The sequence below is a fragment of the Curcuma longa genome, unplaced genomic scaffold (genome assembly GCF_044706935.1).
Source record: "Curcuma longa cultivar G26 ecotype Majalengka, Jawa Barat unplaced genomic scaffold, ITB_CL_G26_1.1 utg509_np1212_2302976_RagTag, whole genome shotgun sequence".
NCBI lineage: Eukaryota > Viridiplantae > Streptophyta > Magnoliopsida > Zingiberales > Zingiberaceae > Curcuma > Curcuma longa.
The window spans coordinates 382834-405801 of NW_027435603.1; the positions used below are offsets into that span (position 1 = coordinate 382834).

The 22968-nt window shown below is 37.9% G+C and overlaps 3 protein-coding genes across 3 annotated transcripts; 1 reads left to right on the forward strand and 2 right to left on the reverse strand.

The window, feature by feature from the left end:
* Nucleotides 1-621: 621 nt before the first annotated feature.
* Nucleotides 622-3862, reverse strand: LOC141820581 (mitochondrial outer membrane protein porin 1-like). The gene is made up of 6 exons (XM_074707915.1): nt 3748-3862; nt 3575-3642; nt 1958-2068; nt 1635-1724; nt 1324-1532; nt 622-1212 (listed from the first exon to the last, which is right to left on the reverse strand). Exons 1-6 carry the CDS (start codon nt 3788-3790, stop codon nt 906-908), a joined length of 828 nt encoding a protein of 275 aa, XP_074564016.1. The 5' UTR covers nt 3791-3862; the 3' UTR covers nt 622-905.
* Nucleotides 3863-5281: 1419 nt separating this feature from the next.
* Nucleotides 5282-9790, reverse strand: LOC141820580 (serine/threonine-protein kinase PBL34-like). The gene is made up of 6 exons (XM_074707914.1): nt 9052-9790; nt 7466-7803; nt 7150-7285; nt 6378-6514; nt 6172-6295; nt 5282-6025 (listed from the first exon to the last, which is right to left on the reverse strand). Exons 1-6 carry the CDS (start codon nt 9239-9241, stop codon nt 5634-5636), a joined length of 1317 nt encoding a protein of 438 aa, XP_074564015.1. The 5' UTR covers nt 9242-9790; the 3' UTR covers nt 5282-5633.
* A 10702-nt stretch (nt 9791-20492) lies between these two features.
* On the forward strand, nt 20493-22481 carry LOC141820579 (3-ketoacyl-CoA synthase 17-like). The gene is made up of 4 exons (XM_074707913.1): nt 20493-20532; nt 20609-21398; nt 21457-21906; nt 22024-22481. Exons 2-4 carry the CDS (start codon nt 20680-20682, stop codon nt 22346-22348), a joined length of 1494 nt encoding a protein of 497 aa, XP_074564014.1. The 5' UTR covers nt 20493-20532; nt 20609-20679; the 3' UTR covers nt 22349-22481.
* The last annotated feature ends 487 nt before the right edge of the window (nt 22482-22968 follow it).

Consider the following 22968-nt stretch of genomic DNA (forward strand, 5'->3'; position numbering starts at 1 on the left):
AATTTTTGACTAAGTTCTTTTTCACCTGGGGTCTAAGAAAGAGTTTATTATATACAGTATTATCATGTATTATAAAAGATTATCTTTGCGACTTAAATTTATAATCACTAAATCACAATGATAATTCACCACTGCATCAAAGCTCCTTATCATTTATATAGTAGAAAATAAAATATATATATATATTTTTATCTACATAGTATTTCATTCGGTCATAAAAATATAAATATACACAACAACTCCAAACTAAAGTGCAAAGAAATATTTTAAATATTAAATTATAAATAAAAAACTATTTTAATAATTTTTTTAAAAAGAAATATTTATCAATTCATATTCTAAAGGGGTAAATTTTCCTAGAAGGGTAAGATAAAATTCTAAAATAAATTATTATGTTACCCAAATCAAAAGTCAAAAACATAAACAAGTTTAAAACTTTCTTTCTTTCTTTTTTTTTTAATCATGCCTACATAAAATAGATATTTGCATTTTCCTTATTAGAAAAAAAACTAAAAACTCAAAGTTTTCATATTCACCCTTTTAAACAAACAACTTATGAAATCACAGAATGTTGAGCTTATGCTACCAACGAGCTTCCAAATAAGTTCAAGGCAACAAATAAGAGAGAACACAGTTTGGCATTATCTGTGCTCAGAACGAGTTTAAAACAGATAAATAAGTCAAAAGGGTGGTCGCCATCTCAGTTTCTAATCACCCAACAAGAATTTTATTATTACATGCCAAATTGCATTAGTGGAATGCCAAAATGTACCCTGAGTAGCAGCTAAAAACAATTTGCGAGCAAAAACTGAGCAAGTCACGATGAAACCACCATCATGAGTTCTCAAAACTCCATTCAGTGTATGGAACTTAGAAATTGGAGCAGGCGGACAGGGAGTTCCATGTCAAGGCTTGAGCACCAGGGCCAAACCGACCTTGGAACTCTTCTCGATGGCCTTGGTGTCCACCTCCGCAGAGATGGTTAGGAATGATTTTGGCCTCCATTCATGCTGAATGAGAGCACTAGCCTTCCCGTAACTGTTGAATCGCGCCTTCACTAAGGTCAGAGGGTCCAAGGCATGCTGAGTCCCAAAGGTGAGGGTGTTCTCATTAGTCGAAAAGCTGTGAGTGAACTCTGCGCCGACTGCTGTGTTCGACAATGGGCTGACCAAATGGTAGTATGATGCGCTCAAGCTATCGCCCTTGTTGTTCCTGCGTGCAGATCAAGTGTCTCAAATCAAGCTCATATCAAAGCTTTATGACATCAAAAAAGTTGAAATTCTTTCAATGTCATACGAGCCTCAGCTCTGAGAAACTACTCACAAAGTCAATGCAGCAATAAGATCAGCATTGATGAAGCTTAACCCGGCATTGTACTTGGTGAAATTACCAGATGCTGTATCATATGCTACATCAGCACCAACAGCGAGAGTTTTAGTACCAACTACACCAGAGAGATTGACAACAGGATTGGCAGTCAATCCAATGCTGGCATTAACCCCAGTATAATCATGCAGATATTGAAGTTCAACCTGCAATGCCACCGAAATGAAAACTTGGTTGAAATGGCAAATGCCGAGTTTGAAAATCAATTCAATGCTACATACAACGAGATAGAGAAGATGTTTCCTTACCTTTCCAGACCTCTGGTCTGGGACAACAAAACTAAAAATTGTCTTTAAACCAGGTACAGTGAATTCATCAATGGTAACTGTTGTTGTAACCTAACACAAATCGCAAAATAAGCACTAACGTCAAGCGGAAAGAGAAACTTCTTGTTAGAAAGGATTCAAAGAATTGCATAGCCAAGAAAAATGCCAAGAAAACAACTTAAATTAAAAGAACAGACATTAACTGGTAGATGGCCAATTCTACATATTCTCAAAAGACAATCAACTGAAGGAAAGCAGTAATAACTGATGAATTAAAGGGAAAATATGTCAGCAAGAAGTGTTACATTTGAGTCTGACTTTGCCTTCACATCAAACGTAATATTATTGTTCTTTATCACAGACTGGATCTCCCCAAAAATCAAATCACTTTTCTTTGTTCCCGAAGCAGTGATTGCCTGTAATGAAATAGAAAAGAATTAGTTAGGAAACACAGGGAACACTAATAAAGTACAAAAAAGAATCAGGGATCAGTACCCAAACAATTATCAAGAGAAGTTGTACCATGTATAGAAGATGTCATTACTAGATGGTGTCAAATATAATTTTCTTAGTGTTAGGTCAATCAGCATCAAGAAATAATCAGTAGCATAAACATAATGGTTTCATCTCCCTTGGCATAAAATCTCATATTTTCTGAAGATTGGAGACCTAATTAAACATTTATGGACAAACTAATAATGTTATAATGCTTCCCTTTATTTTCATGCGCATATGTATGGCCTCCTCCATTCAAGAACCAAAAAGGTGCCTAACACCAAAATGGTAAATCGGTAATATGTGTATTAATATGAAGCAATGCATTATCATGAATTCAAAATAAAATTAAAATAAAAAATAAACTGAAAAAAGGCACGAGTAAAAGGGCGCCCTTTATTTTCATTATTGTCAAAAGAGTGTACCATGTTGAAAAATATCAAAACAACGTTCATTCTATTTTGCATCCCAAAGATATCCAAAATTGCTCCAAACAATTTGTCATTTTTTTGACCAAGTTGGAACAATTTTAACTAAGCTAGAGCAGTTTTAACTAACGTTAGAACAATTTTGACCACTATTGAAACAGTTTGACCAAAATTATTTAGAGCAGTTTTGCTCCATCTTGTAGCAGTTTTGACTAAAATTACTATAATAGTACTGGACTAAAGGTATCTTTGGGATGAAAAATAAGATGGGATGCTCCTTCGATATTTTTTCTACATGAAACACTTTTTTGATGCCGACCCACTTAATAGGATAGACTTGATTATTATTGTTGTTGAAATGCTCTTTTGATGATAATGGAAAAAGGGGGTGCCCTTTTAATTTTTACACCTAAACTAGGAACTCATTGCAAAATGAAACTTCCACACATGTTCCATTTTTAAAGCTTTAAATTTGCCAAAAACAAAACAGCAGAGAAGAACCAGAAGATTGTCCTAAATACATGACAAAAACCATGTCTTGATTGAATCCATAAATCCAATAGAAGGCCTACATAAAGGAATTTTCCTGATTTTGGAAAACCTGTCATGCCAGTGTTAATTTGAAGTGCTGCATTTGCAAAAATAGCATCATTCATTCAGTGAAATAAAATAAAAGGATAAACAGGAAAAAATTGTTGGCTAAAAACACAAAGGCATTAGGACGACAATGAAATTTCCTACCGCATTTATTTTATTTTAGAACCTTTAATTTGCAAAATTAGCAGCACAGAAGAACCAGAAGATTGCCCTAAAATACATGACAAAAACATGTTTTTGATTACATCCAATAAAAGACCAACACACAGGAGCCTTCCTGAGTTTTGGGACTTCAAAAATCATTATAAGATCATAGAGGAATCTACCAAAGAACAACCAAGCACAAAAAGGAATAAGAAAGAAAAACCAAAAACTAAAAAATCAACAGGTCTAATCACTCACAACGCCGGTAGAGGAGTATGTCGTGACTGTAAACTTATGATCTGTCTGGTAATCCTTATATAGAAGATCTGCGCCAACAAATGAGACAAAAGAGAATCAAAATGATCGACAAAAAACGATAGTAAAAAAAAAATCAGTAGAAAGAGAGAGAAAGGGAGAGAGGAAATGATTACCCCTAGTCCTCTTGCCGATATCGGAGTATAGACCCGGAGCCATCGCCTTTCTCTATCGGGATATCGGCGAAGGCGGCGCTGCGTTGAACCAAATGCGACGGAAGAACGCAGCTCTCCGATGCCTATAAAGCAACCCGACACAGTGTTCGAATAGGTTTCATTTATTCCCGTTATATTCGAATGTGTAACCAATCTCATTCCGTTTTGAACTTACGGTACAGATGGGCTGGCAAGCTTGATTCTCGTCTAGATGGAACGTCGGCCGTTCGATCATCTAATTGTGTGGCTGAGATGAGATGAGGTTGGGATATCGGAAACTTGGCGTTATGTGCACATTCGCGTAACGCAATGGTAAAGGCAGTGGATTTTTTTTTTTTTAAAAAAAATTCAGATTCCGATCATCAAAATTTCTATCGATGATCAAAATAAATCGATACGTGGACAAAAGAACGAATGAGGCACGTCACGTAGGGGGTGTAATCGAGCCAAACAGTAACAAACTTGAGTCGAGTCAAAGTTTGAGTTCGGTTTGAATTTGATTCGAACTTTAATTCTTAAGTTCGAGTTCGGCTCATAATGAAATTAAATAGTTCGCGAACGTTCGAGCTCGGTTCGAAAAAGACTTGTTTAAAGTTAAACGAACTTAGTTCAAACTTGCCTCATTAATATTTAATATTTATAACTTATGTAATATATATATATATATATATATATATATATATATATATATATATATATATATATATATTTATAATTCATGTAATATATATATATAGAGGTGATATTCTGACCCGCGACCCCTGTGCGCGACACAGTCGACCCCTCAGCTTCTGCTCGTCGTCGCCGCGCCGTTTCGGTCACCGCCGGTCGTCGGACCGGGCCGTCGTTGCGCTTCCAACGCGCCACTAGCCGGCGGCGATGAACGCGTCGTCCAACGTCGGATTCCGACCAGATTGTGCGCCGTTCGGAATCGTTCGACGCAATTTGGCTGGAAAGGCACCGGCAGTGGCACGCGACGTTCTCGGCCAAATCACGGTTGGATTTCTGACCAAATCGCGGCCGGAGACCGACCGGGAAAGGACCGGCGTGTTGTCAGGCGAGTGGCACGCCGTCAGGCGCACACTCTTAAGCTCGAGCTCGGCTTGATAATATTTTCGAGTTCGAAATTAGACTCGAGCTCGGCTTGTTAACTTAATTGAACAAATTCAAATAAACTTTTTTTCGAATCGAGACTCGAATAACTCGTGAGTAACTTGGTTCGTTTACACTCCTATCTACATGGTTTATTCCTTTGACCTCGTTAAGTTGTTGATATTTAAATATATAAATTAATTAATTCTCATAATAGACAATATATAATATATACATAATGAAATTCCTATTTTAAAATCTGTATTGTATATAAAAATCAAAGGCGAGGTTGGATTAGAGGTCGATAAGGACCAGCATAACGTAGCTGTGCCCGGGTCTGATATGGTACGACTTGGGTTACGGATTCTACAATTCAAGTTGACTTGGGTCATGCCGTATTTGGCCAAAAATACCTAATGATCGTTCAGATTCTATTTCTAAATACAGGAAGCATTATGAACAACAATCCTGCTTTACAAAATAGTGCTGCAATTTGATTACTCATCAAAGTAGCAATTCAGTGAACCTGTGACCAAGAAATGATAGCACAAATCTGGAATGCTTCAGTACAAACCATATTCTGATATTCCTCGTGGTTGTACAGTCGATTTTGCAGTTCAGCCAAAGTAACACCACTTTGATCGGTTGCCATTTGGTTTCATGGACAGATGATGTCGAGAAGCATAAACACCATGCTAAAGGCTCCTCGTCGGTTGCAATTCCTTCCAAATGAACCCTGTAATCTAGAACCATTTCTACCGCTTGAGTCTACCGTTGGAGTAGGAAGCAGATCGTTCCGCATGCATAGTCTGGAAAAAGTATGAAGAGCTGGCGACGTCTTTGAGGTTGAGCAATGGTCTGAGAGAATCAACCACCTCGCTCATGGGCGGTCGCATCTTGGGGTCTCGACTGAGGCAGGCATGTGCGAGTTGAGCTACCTTCTGTGCACCTTTGATCGAAAAGTTGCCTTCCAGACGAGGATCAACGAGTTTGTAGAAGCGTCGTCTTTCTCCTAGATAGTAGCGTGCCCATTCCACCAGGTTGTGCTCCCCTTTTGGTTGATTTTTGTCCATTGATCTCCGACCTGTCATCATTTCGAGTAGCACAACGCCGAAACTATAGACATCACTTTTGGATGTTAAGTGACCTAGACAAAAGGAGTTGAAACTAGTCAAATGAAGTGCTAGGAATGACCTATTGACTTTGGAGAAAAAGATAGAATACTATGAAAGATCAGAGTGACATTAGAAGAAAATCATCAATAGCTTGATTAACCGACAAGAATGAATCTACCTGTCATGACATACTCTGGAGCTGCATACCCATATGTTCCCATCACTCTTGTTGACACATGAGTCTTGTCACCCTCAGGACCATCTTTGGCGAGCCCAAAATCTGAAAGCTTAGCATTATAATCCTGGAGCAAAACTTTGAGTCAAATTGATAGAAAGAAACAGGAAAAACATAATGGAACTTGTAGAAAGGCAGCTACTATATACCACATCTAGCAGAATGTTTGATGTTTTGAAATCACGATATATTACTGGTCTTTCTGCCTCCTCATGAAGAAAAGCGAGACCATTTGCTGCACCAAGTGCAATTTTCATTCTAATTGACCAGGGCAAAGGAAGGGATCCTGAATAAGATGGAGCACACTTTATCAATAATAGTAACTGTAAGATTATAAACGATCCTATTGCAACAAAAATTGAATTTCCAATGTCACTGAGTCATAGCATGAATGACAGTTAAGACATTCCAAAGGACCAAATGGCATGCAGCATCCAATCAATCACAATCAGAAGTGTTGTTGGCAACACATGGCAGGGATCTTATATATTGCACGGTCAGTTAATTGATCCAAACAAGGATTGACTTCCATAAAATAAAAATAAAGAGGCAGCACTTGATCGATGCAAGGTTTTAAATCATGGGGTTCCAAAAGCTAATAAGAAAGAACAGCAGAAGACGATGAGAAAACGTGATTATAAGGACCATGCTATGGCGTAATATTGATTAGAAGCATGCCTTTTATCTGCAACAAAAATAGAAACAAAGTAAAATAAAAGTAAGCACAAGCAAAAGAATAAAGATTTGGATAACCAATTTAATATTGATAAAGAAACAGTCTTATAGCAATTCCTTCCAAAAGTATAATAAATAATCTCAGAAGATTTGACCACAAGCAATGTACATCAAAAGTTAATATAATTATATAACAGAAAACTTTAAACAACTGTCAGATAAATCAGGGAAAAAACAACTATATACTTCTGAAAAGATGATTTTCCAAACTTCCCCGTGGCATAAACTCATATACTAGCAATCTCTGATCATCCTCGATACAATACCCAATCAACTTTACCAAATTTGGATGCTGAAGATCACCAAGAAAATTAACTTCAGCCTGCATGTCGAAATGACAGTTGAAAAATTATAAATTAAGTGAATGAATATAAGGTCATTATTAGCTTAGTGAAACTATAACATGACCATGTTGAAGGAGTTGAAATTATAAATTAAGTGAATGAATATAAGGTCACTATTAGCTAGTGAAACTATAACATAACATGTTGAAAGACTATACCAGCCACTCTTTATGCCCTTGAAGTCCATCATGGTTAAGTGTCTTGACGGCGACTGTGAGTCCTGTACCAGGTTTAACAGGAGCTGTACCATTCTCTTCAATCCATCCCTTGAACACACAACCAAATCCTCCTTTTCCCAGAAGGCTCTCTGGCCTGAAGTTTCTTGTGGCAGACTTCAAGTCATTGTAGGTAAATTTGCGCAGCTGCAAAGCAACTTTTAGATCTTCACCTACTTTAGAAGCAGATGAATTACTACAAGAACTACTTGCAGTCATTGAACCAGATATTACTGTAGCTGGCCTATCCTTGCCACAACCATGAACTGTTGATTTAATTTCTGGTAATAAGAACACAACTAGTCAGTAAAAGTCTAATAAAATTAAGGCACTGTCTACCAGGTAGGAGAAGAGAGAATAGGTGAAGAACAGCGGAAGGAGAGGATTTGATCATTTCACACATTTGCCCTTTTCCTTCCTCTCCTTCCGACAGGGAAATAGGGCCTACTAATCATACAAAAGCCTTGGAGCAACAAAAATAAGCATATGCCATCTATGACAAATTTGAAACACTTACTGGAGACTAAATTTGAGGATTCAAATAAAATAAATGAATTGAAAACATAGATTTCACAGCACCAAGAAGTCAAATACCTAACTCTTAAATTAGCTTATCATAATCCTAAGCTTCTTATTTGAACTACCACCCAAGCATTTTATCAAATAGGTTTCCAATAGGTCAACCACTCAAGACTAAGCAATTCCAGCAATACAGTTATTCTGGATTACTATTATTCCATTTCTGTCATTTTTATTCATGAATCATGAAAGATCATGAACTTCGATTGTAACAGCTAAAAAGAAGAAAATTAAATCAGTTGTTTCAGAAGATGAAACATGAGATTAGTATCTAATGAGAGAAAAGGATAGTTTTTGTCATGGCGACTTGATCATGCTTAGGAGACCATAAATAGAAGATTTCTCTTCACCTGCAAATTTCATCAGACAGTCCGATTTGCGACTCAACATGTATGTTTTCCTCAGTAATTCAACACCATTCTAGCCTCAAGATAGCTAAAGTCTTTGGTCTTGTCACATAACTCTTTGAAGGACAAACTCCACAACCATGTAAAATATAAAAAAGTAACATTTCTACAAAATCAAAACGTGTTGATTATTGACCAGTGGTTATCGAGCAATACGAACATACAACAAGGCGATGAAAAAAGCGCCCTGGGAATCTGGGCGAACAATAACAAGGGGAGATAATATCAACAACTATAACAAATACATTAGATGTTGACAGTAATTACCAAGTAATAAAACCTAGTGTTAGGAAGAAACAGTCAAAGAAAGAATAAAAGTTGAAATCCAATATGAATCAACGATAGGCATCGCAGAGCATAAAATACTCATTTTTGTGGATTGACGATAAACCACATTGTGATAACTAAAAAGGTTATGCGCAACTATAGCACAACAGAATGACAAGGAGCGAGAGTCAGACAGAGCATTGCCATATCGATATCCTAAGGGCTTTGTAAGAAAAGCAAAACCGAAGTTAAACTCGCGGGCCAACAAGAGCTCACCGCACTGAGTGCTGATGCTGCTGAGAGATGCATCAACTTTGGATCTCGCAGAAATACAACTGCCCACGGACCGAAACTTAGTCCAGCAGCCCATGACCTCTCCCTTCTTATTTTCCTCCTCGAGATCCTTCTTTGACCTCCCACCAGTCGCCCGCGCCTCCAACTCAACCTCCTTAGGGACCAACTCCATCCTTCAAAGTCCCTCCCTACGCCTCAAAATCCATCCGAACGCACGGCCGAAATATCCGCTCAAAATATTGTATCACGACTGCATCCAGCGAACCAAAAGTTCAAACGCTTTCATTGATAGAGCATCATCGCTCAGAATTCGCTTCTGCCAAGCCGACCGTAGAACCCTAGACGCCGAAAAAACTAGAAAAAAATGAGGCAAACAGAAGATTCTTTGACATGCACAACGCCGAACGTTTCTTTTGAAGAAGCCGCCGCAACCGTACAAGGAATCTGTTTAAGAAGAAACACACGGCTAAAAAAGGGCAAAACGGTCGACGTCGCCGCTGAAAAATGGCAAGGATGTGCTTTCCCAGCCAGAACAGTTGCGTGGAGAGCGGAGGGGGTCGGAAGAGGAAGCGCCCAAACAGACGGCGTTACTGCGCATCTCGATTTGGAGGAAGAAACGAGAACAAGGAAACCGAAGAAGCAAACGGCAGGAGAGAGAGGGAGAGCGCGAGAGAGAGATGCGACGAAGAGTTTGAAGAAGGGCGAAGCAGGAGAGCACTGGAAGAGGAATGACAAGCGGAAGAACAACGCTCCCCCTCCCCGGTCACGACAAAAACTACCGGCCCACACCCTCAGCGATAGTTTGCAAGCAATCAATCATGACTGGGACCCGCTAGCAGCTTCGAATAAGTTGCAGGTATAAGTTTGGGCTCAAATGAGGCTAGTATTCGAATTAATGGAGGAAAAGCACGAGCAGCTCGGGCAGCAGCGCCCCACTGGGCATTTGGCAGCGAAGCCTGAGGGAGGAATTGTGCAGCGTGTATCGGATTGCGCTGCTTTTTGCTGCACCTCGCGCCGCTGCCACCGTACGACTTTCTATAGGCCACAGTATTGACCGTCCGATTCTTCATCGGCGCGGCCATAGCCGTCCGTCCGAAGACTTCATTAACAATGGCAATGGCAGCAGGAAGGATAATAGCACGGTATTTGATCGGCCGTTCACCAGCCTCGAGCACGTCACCTTTCTAATCGAACGTTCACCATAAACTAATAAATATGACTTCATAAATTTGACGCCTTGTTGAGTTTTCAATCTATTCTATTCTATTGTAATTATTTTGTTTCCCGGACATAATTGTGGTGATTACGATAGAATGAATAGTAGTCAATTGCAGCTTGAAATAATACCTTCGTCTATTATGATTAAATACAGCTTTTTAATTTAATTCTTAATAGATAATCATAAGATTGATTGTATAAGATGGTTGGAGTGACGGATAATTAATTTTTTCTGGAATAATTAAAATACATATCTCTATCTCTTTCCAAATCGGATGTCAGCATGCATTTTTAAAATCATTTGGTTAAATTTTTCTATGACGTTTTCTGAATAATTGTTTAATAAAAAATTAATTTGATTTGGATATTTTACATTTACTTGATAGTTTTAATTTGATAATGAGATTTTTATATTTTTCTAAACTAAAGCAAATGAATTCCGTTTTCCATAACGTTTAAAATGAACATTTCTAATTCTTAATGAACAATTTTTTTTAATACTAGGTGATTTGCTAGTCAATTTGTACTTTTTTAAATCATTATTTTAATTATTATGAGTTTTTATATATTTTAAAATTAATATAAAATATATTAGATTTTTATATCAAAAAATAACTTTACCCCACATTAAAAAAATAATTTTATAAATTTTCTTCTCGTTTCAACTATAAAAGGCGACAACTCCGCCGATGCGAGTCCCATCTCCATCTTTATCGAAATCAATGGAGGAAATCGAGGTCGAAGAGGTTTGTACTGGAGCACTTCGTCCCTTCTGTTCTATTTCTCCGGAAGAAGAGAGCCAAAATATCACCCGAATCGACGACCGGCGGCTTCAATATCATCCAAACGCTCAGGAATGTTGCAATCCTCAGGTACATTATTCGATTCGTTTTTTCTGTTCCATTCTTGCCTAATTATCTGGTTAATAGTAATGGGGGAGTACGGGCGAGGCTAGAGAGGAGAATTTATCTCGGTACTAAGTTCGATTCGACATAGAAGTACGCTCTTTTCAATGTCTGTCGTCAATAGAGTTAGAGAACGGAGAGAAAAGAAGATTGAGCTAACTTTATGATACTTTTACATGCTTAACAATCTGAGAATCCCTAGATAGCTCGCGCTAATATTCTTGATTTACGGCGATTTAAGGAAGGAAAAAACCCTATTCATCGATGATGTTGGGCCGGGATCAAACTTTCATCCCCACCACATTTAGTGATGGCATTGCAACGAGTTTTGTCTAATATCCTCGATCAACTTCAGGTCCCCAATAAGATAGTTTTGGATTTGAATAGTTGGGGCACTGTTCCCAAATAAATTGATTTGTTTTTATTATAAGTAAAAGGAAATTTTTAGGTGGCTGACCAAGATTTATTTCGTAAAACATAGTTGGATTTATAAAAATGAAATAAACTATATTCCATTTAATTCATAATATTGCCTCAAAAAATATATGGATCATTCGGTGCAAAACACATAATATGTATTAGTATAAATAATTAAGTTCATACATACAAGCTATATGCTGTTACATAAAAAACTGAATTTAGTATTTCACAATCATAACATTAGTTTTCTTTAGTGAAGAAAAATTATCAAATATTGCCCATTAAGTTCTTGATCATCATTGAATTGATCTTTATGTTTTCCTTCGACCATGTAAACCACCTTCCTTGCTCCCAAATAGCCTAAAGGGTTATATATCACATATGGTATCTGGTCCCTTGTCTAAAAGAGACTTAGGCAGCAATCTAGACTGCATTTTTAAGATACTATTATATATACTCTTAGAATGTACTGCCCTCCATTTTTAGTCTTTATTGCTGCCGCTTCAGAACCACATCAATCCCTTTCTTTAGACTATGATTACACTTAGAGGGGAGGAATCAGAGATGAGGTAGGTGAAGGAGGAAGTGGACGGGAGAGGAAAAGAAGAGATTTAAAAACGTAACTAGGATAATGAGAGGAGAGGAAGGATTCTTTACTTTCAATCCCTTTTGCTGATTACTTGGGTTGGGTACTGTTGTATGAGGATGAAACCTTGATAAAACAAAAGGGTTTGGGATGGGGAAATGTTGTGATACCCATATTCATCTGTCCGCTCACCACCCATGAATTTTATGTTCATTCATGAATTTTGCAATCCTATCATCTTCAGGTGTTGTTTTTTCAAACCACCTCAGAAAAATCTATATGGATGCGCATGAAGAGTCAATGATGCAGAATGCCTTACCACTAAACAATCAAATAGATTGCATAAACAATCAAAACATTAAAAGTTATCTTAAATTCTATGGACTGTCCTTTCACACTTGTATTTTATCAAGTATACTATTTCAATGACTTAGTGTTGGATTTAATTTCCTTATTGGTGGGCTTACATGTTGATTTAATAGCAATCAACTGCTATTAGGGAACGGTCGACTGTTGTTAAGTGATCAATATATCTAGGTTTTCTTGTGAATTTATCTATACATATGTTACTAAATTAAACTAATGTGTCGGCCCAAAGGAAGACACTTTAGGTAGGTTTAATGCATTTCGTATGGGTAGATGTATGTATATGTTAAAAATGATTGGCTGAACGGAAAGTTATTTTTATGCCAAATATATGTTTAAAGGTGGCTTACATTTAAAGAACGTGCCTTGTTGATCATGCACACAAGATGTCGACTTAAAGAAAGACATATTGTGTCAACTTTAAGTTATATCTACATGCTTGCTAGAGGGGGTATTTCATGGAAAAACATCAAGTAGATGTTAATAGTCACGTCTACTATGGAGGCAGAGTTAATAGTTTGCTATGAAGCATCCAATCACGGGATTTGACTATAGGACTTCATTATAACATTGTAGATCATTGATGGCATTAATAGACCATTGAGGATTAATTGTGATAATAAAGCCGCAAAATTTTATACCAAGAACAACCACAATTTGTCAAAATCAAAACATATCGATATAAAATATGTGGTAGCCAAAGAGAGAGTCCAAAGGTCAAGTAATAGTAGAGCATATTTGGACAGACTCCGTGTTGGCGGATCCATTTACCTAGGTCTTGCCACCTAAAATTTTTTATCAGCATGTGATGAGTATGGGGTCCTTTATATGGATGAAGTACTCATTTAATGAGAGTCTGTATTTATGTGTTTGATGCTCTATGTTGATGAACACGTGTATTTTTTGTTTATCGTATGAATTTAAGTTTCTGATACATGTGTATATTTTATTTGACACTCTGAATAAAGTTATTATGATTTACTATTGTTGTTTAGCATATGATATTTATAAATATGATATTAAATTCCTTTTGAAATCATAAGGTTTAGATTATGACTTGCTATGTAGTTTAATATAAAGCGTTTGCAAATATGATCAGGACCCTTTTGACTCTCAGTTGAGAATTGCATGTGTAGATCACATTTCATGCAATTTTTATGCTACACATCCACATCTCATCTTTGTCATTAATGATATTGATATTGTGATTATTGTTAAGCCTTATTATAAATTATATAGAATAACTATGATCTCTTTAGTCCTATACCAATGAAATTGATGGACCAAATTGTTTTACAGCTTATGACATTTTGGTCTCAAATAAGGAATTCTGATTGTGTGTTCTATACAGAATCACATATAGCCCAATTAGTATATTGTTGGATTTAATTTCCTTATTGGTGGGCTTACATGTTATTTTAATAACATACCCAATAATGTCATATTGGATTAAATCCAATAAAGTGATTTGATTAAAGTATTCGCGGGTTTGGTTTATTAGATGTGAATTTATATATGTAGAATTTGTTAATCTGAATTTGTTATTAATGATGGGTTGATAACAGATTCGGTCCCACCACCATATATAGACTGTGGCCCCCGTAAGGTTAGGTATTTTGACCGATCTTCACATCTCCCATTAGCGAAAAGAATATGATGCCATCACCTTAGCACCCTATGGAAGATTTGCTCGTGTTTTCTGTAGGATCTTTGGATTTCGGATATGATGCTATGATAGCACTTCCGTTGTAATCAGGTTCTGTTTAATTTATTGCGCCATCGTTTGCTATTATGCTTATTTGCTATAAAAATTTGATAAAACTAGATCTTGAATGCATGAATCTGTTTTGTATTTATACGGATTAGAATATTATGCTTTAGATTTTTGTTTCAATCACTTAGAACTTAAAAGAGTATCCTAGGTGCAAATAAGTTACAGCTTGAATCGGGAAGTATCATCTTATATCCTTAACTTGAATCATAGTGATTTTGAGAAAAGGTGGCTCAATTTGATAGTGAAATTGATCAGTTTTGTCAAGCATTTTCTATATTATACTAGCAAAAATGTGTCTTTCTAAGAAGGAATGCGGTCAGATTGTTGTACGGAACCTTAGGTCCGAAGTGGTCTAAAGACCATTCAAAGAGTTGGTCCAAAACAAAAAGAAGCTAGTAAGTGAACTTTGGAGTCATTTTCCTTTTTTTACTTTCTACATGTGCACTCAATTATGAGCGATATAGCTGAGTAGCTGACTCAGATAAAGCTGAGTAGCTGACTCAGATAAAGCTGAGTAGCTGACTCAATTATGTGTGGGAAAGCTGTAATGTTACGTAACCAGCAACATTTTCTGTCCCACATGTAACAGGAATCCTCAAATATTAATGAGATTGCTCCAATGAGAGTAAATGACTGACTGAGAAAACTGGAGGAGCATGAGAGTATCCTGGTTTTTTTGCATGAAGAGGTGGTGTCTGGAAACAAATAACATTTGACTGCAACGTTCTATCCTTTTGAATTAGTTAATAAAACAATTGCATTAATTTATTTAAAATAATATCATTTCTAAAAGCTTAAAATTAAAGGGTATCTTGCTGTTGCTACAAAAGAAAATTAATGGTATGAAAGGAAAATCTTGCAGATATTTGAGAATTCTTATCTTGAATATGGCATCAAAGAACCCCTTAATGGCTTGGGAATTTGATAGCAATAGTTATTATGGTATTTCTAGAGAATCGTTATTGTCGACTGTAGTAGTTAGGTGATAATGGGTGGTGACACTTGTCAAATTCATTCCCCTCCAAGAACCATGCACTTGATTTGCAGGAGGAGAAATAAAAAAAGTGATGTCCTGTTCTTTAGCACAAGAATCACTAAACTGATAGCAAAGGAGCAATTGGAAGACAAGATCCATAAAATTTTCAGAAATTAAAAGGGAAAGAAAAAGCCCCAAAACGGCGCTTATTTTTAAAAACTCTCAAACATTAAGGTTCCCTGCCTTTTTAGGTCTTTTTGAACAATGGACGCTTTATGTAAGATATAAAGATCTGCATTCATTTGTGAACGACTTCTGAACCTTGAAAGTCACCAAACACAGCCCAATCAATTAGGACGATGATGCCTTTGCACAAGCTTTTGTATTCACTTTACTGAAATTTAACTACATTGGTGAGAATTAAACTATCATGATCAATGACTGCTGGCAAGTGAATACACTAGAATTGTGAATAAGTGTTACATTTCAAGATTATTCTGTATGATACTCAACAACATTGTACAGTTTAGTTTAATTGTATGTGAATAAACATTAGATACTAGATTCATCTTGAAATTGTATGTATACATTCATTTTCCACTATATGCAGTACGCATTCATTCTACCAGCTTTCTTGTATAAAAGTTTATGAATTATAATTTCATATTTATTTTAGGCTAGTTATCTTTTTAAAGCTTTTCGATTAATATGTTTAACTGACATATAAAATACAATTGTCGAGCAAAACTTGTCTCTTGACATTTGTTTGCTTTATGACGATAGGTTCATCTGTTTCCCGCTACAGAAATGTGTTACAAATATCTATCATTTGAATTTGTGAACTTAAAACAGAGGTTGCCAATTTTAGAATTAGCGTAGAAAAGCTGTTATGGTTTTTACTCTTTCATATTATTGACGTTCTGTTATATTGGTTTGGAGTACTCTGACTGCTGCTCTGATAAGCCTTCCCTGGATACTCTTCTTCCGTTTTTCCATTACCATTCTTGGAAGAACTCAGTTGTAATTGGTCCCCTGCCGTTTGGCTAGCTCTGAATAGTTAGTAGTATTTCCTTTAAGATTATGAGATACTCTTTTTATTTGGAAAGGATGTTTATATTTGTAAATTTTATCTTGAAAAATTATGAGAAAAAGTAAAAAAGGCTCCCCTTTTTTATCTATAAAACACAACATCTATAAAAAAAAGGCTCCCCTTTTTTATATTTAGCTTATAATGGGAAGGCCTCTTATTAGATGTGCAGGCAGTCAGATTTTTATGGGCACACTAGTGATGAATTTTTATAGGTTGAATATGTGATCTAACTCTACATTGCAACGGCTTTCCCCTCTAGTTCATTTATTAGATAAATTTAGAATACAATTTATGCATACTTAGTGGTCGACTTTCGGAATATTTATCCCTAACTGCATTGCATTGCATCTTGCTTGTAAGAATAAGTTGCATAACAACGCCAATCCTAATTTATGACAAAATGACAAACACCTGCAATCCGATCTAAGGGAGTGGGAAGCAAGACATAGTGCTTCATTAATGAAAGATCTGTGCACTCACTAAATTCTCAACCTTCCCTCTCTCTTGTTAAGTTCATTGACCTAAATCGACGTCAACTACTTTTTCACTTTTTTATATTCGTCTTTTTTAAATATATTATAATGAAGGTGAGCATGGACATTAAATCATTAAATACACGTACCAGTTACGCCTGTCATCAATCAATTTTCCGGAACAAAGCAACCCATTAAGGATTTGAACCATTTTTCCTTACTTGGGACCAGCTTAACTGGCAGTGTGTCCTCATCGAGTGTTATCCACAGAACCCCGGGGTATAAGTGAGTTGGTTACGACGCAGCAGACTTGCAGAAGAGGACAAGGATTCGAATCCTGGCGAAGCCAGGCAATACCCTCCTGTGTCATAACCAACTGCACTTTCTCGATTTACCGTGTGGGGCCGCTAAGGTGGCGGATCCACCTTTTGCAGAAGAGTGTTATCCACAGACCATAAAAAAAAATTAGAGACTAGTTGTTCAATATAAACTCTTCTATAAAAAGATGGAATCTGTCATCTTAATGGTCCCACACGATCGGTCTCATGATCATCTGTAAAAAGATAAATATTGCTGTTCAACATAAACTCTAACTATGTAATACAATAGCAAATAGAAAGGTGGATCTTAATCAAGTAAGAATTGGATGACATTTATTTTGTTTCTAATTTTAAATGTTAATTACTTAAGGCCAGTGAGTTGGATGCATTTGTTAGCTAGCAGCTTTTTTTTCAAGTCAGAAACAGCATAGCGTATTGGTGTACGAATATAAATGATGACCTGATCTGTGTGGAAGTACTAATAAATGAGAATGGCAGTGAGATGGAAACTACATTTCGGTCACAAGGACTAATCTATTTTACTCTTTTTAATATTTCAGCATTGTTATTTCAGCATTTACCATATGGCACACTCAATTTTTACTGAACACTCAAAGGACGCATTACATCTGTCCCCTCCGCCCTCTTCATGCCAACAACTCTCCACCTGCCATAAATACTTTTGTCCAAAGAGTTTGACGACCTAAAGATCTTAGATTTGTGCTAAATGAGCATGATTACACTTTCAGCATTCCCTTGAATCTATTCATGTTTTTATTTCTAGATTTCGATTCAAATTAGTATCATTGCACTGCTAGTGGGTGGTTCTCAAAGTATGTCCATTTTTTTGTCAATTATGTTTAATAACCCTAAAAACCTTAATTTAGTGTCCATGTTTTCTCTGCCCCTCCCCTCTCTCAATTTGGAGCTCTTTAGGATCATCAAATCTTTTCGATCAGAAGTGTTTGATGGATGGAGTACTATTAAACCCCTAGTAGTCAAATCTGAAAAAAAAAAAAAACATAAACAAACTCAAGGAAGCACTGGGGGTGCAATAGTGCCACATTAACACGATTTTGAGCTCTTTAGGACTGTCAAATACTTTTTATCAAAAGTGTTTGATCTAAAGGACTCCAAATTTGGGTGAAAAAAAAAAGAACGAGGACAACTCAGAGAATAATTAGGAATTCAACAATGCCTGACAGGAATTTGAAGCCTTTAAAAGTGTTTAATGAAATAGTCAAAATTGAAAACAGAACATCGGCAAACTTAGGGGATTAGTAGGAGTATAATGGTGTCTATTTGACATGAATATGAGATCTTTATGATCATTAAACACTTTTAACTAAAATTACTTGATTCCAATTCAATGCTTTTCAATTCGAGCGATCATATAAAGTAGTGCGTGCCTTTCAGGTATTTAGTATGATTAAATTTTTGCCTTTTGTAAAATACAGCAGTTTTTTTTTATAAAACTTTTTCATCAATGATATAAAGTTTAAAGTTATCTGACAAGTCTCATTTATTCCCTGTTTGTTGTCGCTCTTATTTCCTGTTGATCAAACTATTGTATTATAACTAGAGTGTACTGACCTTAAAGTCTACTGAAGAAATCATCATCACCTCAAAATTCTTCCATGGTTCTAACAACTCTAGTTCCTGATTGTTAACATGTTATTTTAGCATAAGAGATCATATCTATCGATCAGTGAAAACAATAGGAAAACAAGTAGAAAATTTATTTTCTCGAGTAACAAGGATGTATATATTCCCACTTTAGGGTCCAGAATACTTTAATTAGCTATAAATAGGGTTGGAGAAACCATCCAAAATCTTTAATCTCGTAATTATTTAACTTTTCTCCCATCTGCACAAATTTAATGTGCATCCGGGTTTTGTGCAACACTGCTCCCTCTCTCCCATCGCTGCATTTATGTGCTCCAGTAATGCTTGGTCGATGAACTCTTGAAAACGTCATCTCTGTTTTCATGGCTTCCGGATAGTTAGTTATGTTGCCTTGTTGCCGTTGTGTGATTGAAGTTTTTAAAGTTTTCTACCATTTCTACTGCGCTCGTCTCACTTGTTTTCAGTTATTTTTGTAAATTTGTTCTTTCTTGCTGCAAACCATTGGATGGTGGTTTGTCCCTTCTATTTTATTCATTAATGCCTACTTGCTTTCATGTGCCTAAGTATAGGGTACGTACTACTGCTATTTCCTATCTTTGATAAGAGACCTTCACCTTGAATTTAAATGCTAAAAATTATCAAATACAGTATTCCGATCGAACAATATTCGGCTCCCGATTTATATTCTGAAAGGGCTATATTATAGTTTGATGAGTAATATTTTGTAGTAAAATTATATCTCAATTTGTTCTGTTGATATCGATTCACAATATACAATTAATAAAATTTTAATTTATCAAATTGTTTAGTAATGTTTTATATGAAAATTATTACGCTGAAGTTAACTTAAATCTTTGATACACCCAAATATATTAAGTCATGACTATATATATATATATATATATATATATATACAAAAATGATTTCCTGAGTGTCTTATGCGTGCGCATCCATGAGCGTCGTTCGATCTACCATTCATCACGTGTGATCGCATGCAGATTTGACCGTTCAAATGTAGGAATGCACAGTTCCGCCCCCGACCTGCTGTCGCCGCCTTCGCCGTGCCGTGCAGCCACCGTCGGCTGCCGGCCTGAGCGCGATCGACGCGTCGCTTGTCGGCACGTCGATTGACATCAGATTCCGATCGGATTGTGATCGAAATCCGACGTAATTTGGTCGGAAACCGCGCGAGCCACTACCGGCCGTATTTCCAACCAAATCACGGTCGGATTCCGATCAAATTGCAGTCGGAGACCATATATATATAAATCTTTTCAATATTGCAATTTTAACTTTGCACAAATCGTATATTAATTTTCTAAATGGTCATATGTTATCATTTAATTAACTAGTTATATATTATGATTCAATGTATGATTTTCAAAATTACTTTTCATGTCATTAATTTGATTTTTTCCTCCCTAAATGTGTTTGCCGACAATGATGGTTCACCTATCTAAAACTCTACAGTGTCCTAGTCAATTAGCTGTATGGAATGGGTGCAGCACCCCCACCGAGTTGACCGACTTTTGGAGTGGATCTCCATATCCCACATAAATTATCGAGGGGCCATCTTCCTGATGCAACGTTAATCAAAGCTGCTCAATGCCTAAAGATATTTACTCTCTTCAGTCTGTAACTTCTGAAGCTGTACCATTTGGTCGCAATTCAACGACCAGAGACCCATAATTCGGTGCAATTATTTAAAGGTAAAACAAGCCGAATCTATTTATTTATTTGTTTATTTATTTATTTTTAATTTTTCGCTATATAAATTGTTCATAGAATGAGAATCCATCCCGTTCAACGGCAACAGGGCATCGAAGTCCCGTCGTCTAGGAAGCTTCGGATCGGATATGACGAGCAGCAGCAATGGCGGGCCGTGGCATTTCATCGTCATCGTCATCTTCCTCCTCTCAGCCATAGCCGTCACCCTCGCCCATTCTCCTCGCCTCTCCGAACCGCCCCTCCTCTTCCTCTCCCGCCACCCTGCGGGCCTCTGCTGCCTCGTCTGGTGCTCTCTCATTTCCCTCGTCGCCTTCCTCCGACGCCGCCCCCTCCCCGTCTTCCTCCTCGACTACAGCTGCCACAAACCCGACGCCGAATTCCGCGCCAGCTACGAGCTGTGCGAGTTCTTCGGCCGCCGCAACCAGCGGCACTCGGCGGAGAGCGAGGCGTTCATGCGCGCCATCTACAGCAAGTCCGGCCTCGGGGACGAGACCTACGTGCCGCCTTTCGTGTTCCACTCGGACGACCTCGGCAACAAGCGGAGGTGCGCCGTCCAGGAGGCGGAGGATGGGATGTTCGGCGCTGTCCAGCACCTGCTCGCCAAGACCGATACCGATCCCTCCCAGATTGACCTCGTCATCTCCGCCTGCAGCATGTTCAGCCCCGCGCCATCCTTCTCCTCCATGCTCGTCCGCCGCTTCGGGATGAAGGAGGGGGTGAAGACGTTCAACTTGGCCGGGATGGGGTGCAGCGCCGGCACCGTGGCGTTTGATCTCGCGGCGAAGGTGCTCCGCCGGAGAAAGGGCTACGGCCTCATCGTCGTCACCGAGAGCATCAGCCTCAATTGGTACTAATCGATCGTTCGCTGCAGTTTTTAATACAGTTCATTAATCGAGATCGAACAGGTACTTCGGCGACAACCGGCACATGCTGGTGACCAACTGCATCTTCCGCGTGGGCACGGCGGCGGCGCTGGTGAGCAGCGACCCGGCGGCGCGAGGACGGGCCAAGATGGAGCTAGTGCGGTCGATGCGGACGCACCACGGCGCCGACGACGCGGCCTACAACGCCGCCATCCAGATGGAGGACGAGGAAGGCCACGTGGGCGTCGCGCTCACCAAGGACCTCGTCCGCGTCGCCGGCGCCGGCCTCAAGTCCCACATCACCAACCTCGCTCCACGCGTGCTGCCGGTGGAGGAGATGCTTCGCTACGCCTACCACGTGGCGAAGCTCTACCTGGGCGGCGACCAGAAGGCAGCGATGGCGCACGTGCCGGACTTCAAGCGCGCGTTCGACCACATGTGCATCCACGCCGGCGGCAAGGCCGTGATCGACGCCGTCAGGCGTCTGATGAGGTGCGTACTACAGCGTCTTTAAAGCCGAAGCAGATCAACAACTAAAATCTAACGAAATCTTAAATAACAATTTAAAAAGATAAAAATTATTAAGAGATTTTCTTTTGCTTGCAACAGGTTTGAAGAGGAGGTGGTGGAACCGGCACGAATGTGCCTGCATCGGTTCGGCAATACATCGAGCAGTTTAGTGTTCTACGAGTTGGCCTATTTTGAGGCGAAGAGGAGGATCAAGAAAGGAGACAAAGTGTGGATGTTAGCGTTCGGGACAGGGTTTAAAGCGTGTAGCGTGGTATGGCGAGCAGTAAGAGACTCGACCATGGACACGGACAATCCATGGTTCGACTGCGTCCATCGCTATCCGGTCTACCCTCCTCGTCGTGCCAACCATCCTTATAACCAAACTGTTTCTGTTAGTCCCCTCCCAAAAAAAGTGATCGATTAGCACAAAACGACTGTGTATGTATCAACATCATCATCATCAGCTACTTGAATTCTGTTACGTTCTATATGTGCACGGATGGATCATGTAATAAAGAATAATTGAAATCGTTAGATTTGTGGTGGTACCTATGAAACTGGATATAATTAATGTATCAAATTCTCTTTTTAAACGTGTTTGTTGGTGTCACTTTTTCATTAAATTTGTTTTAAGTGATGTTCGATTAGGATAGGATTGTAAATGAATCGAATGTTTGTGAGTAAGTTTGGTGTTCATGAACAAAATAATATTCGTGAATAATGTAAAATGAATGAAGAGAAATCACATATGGATTTAGTTGATTTTGCATTATTTAACATTGTGTAATACCAAATTTAATCAGGTATGATAAATAGCTATTATGAATTCGTCATCTAGTTCCATTGATGCCCTCTTGGTGTCTCCCGCATGAAACGCATATCCTGCTAAGACTTTGATACTAATTTGATGGAATGTAGAAGAAATACTATACTTTCGACCATACGATATGTGAAAAAGAGACATAACATAATTAGGTTGATGTCTAGATTAACTTTAATGATTTAACAACTCGATCAAAAAGATGATTGCAAATTGAGGAATCA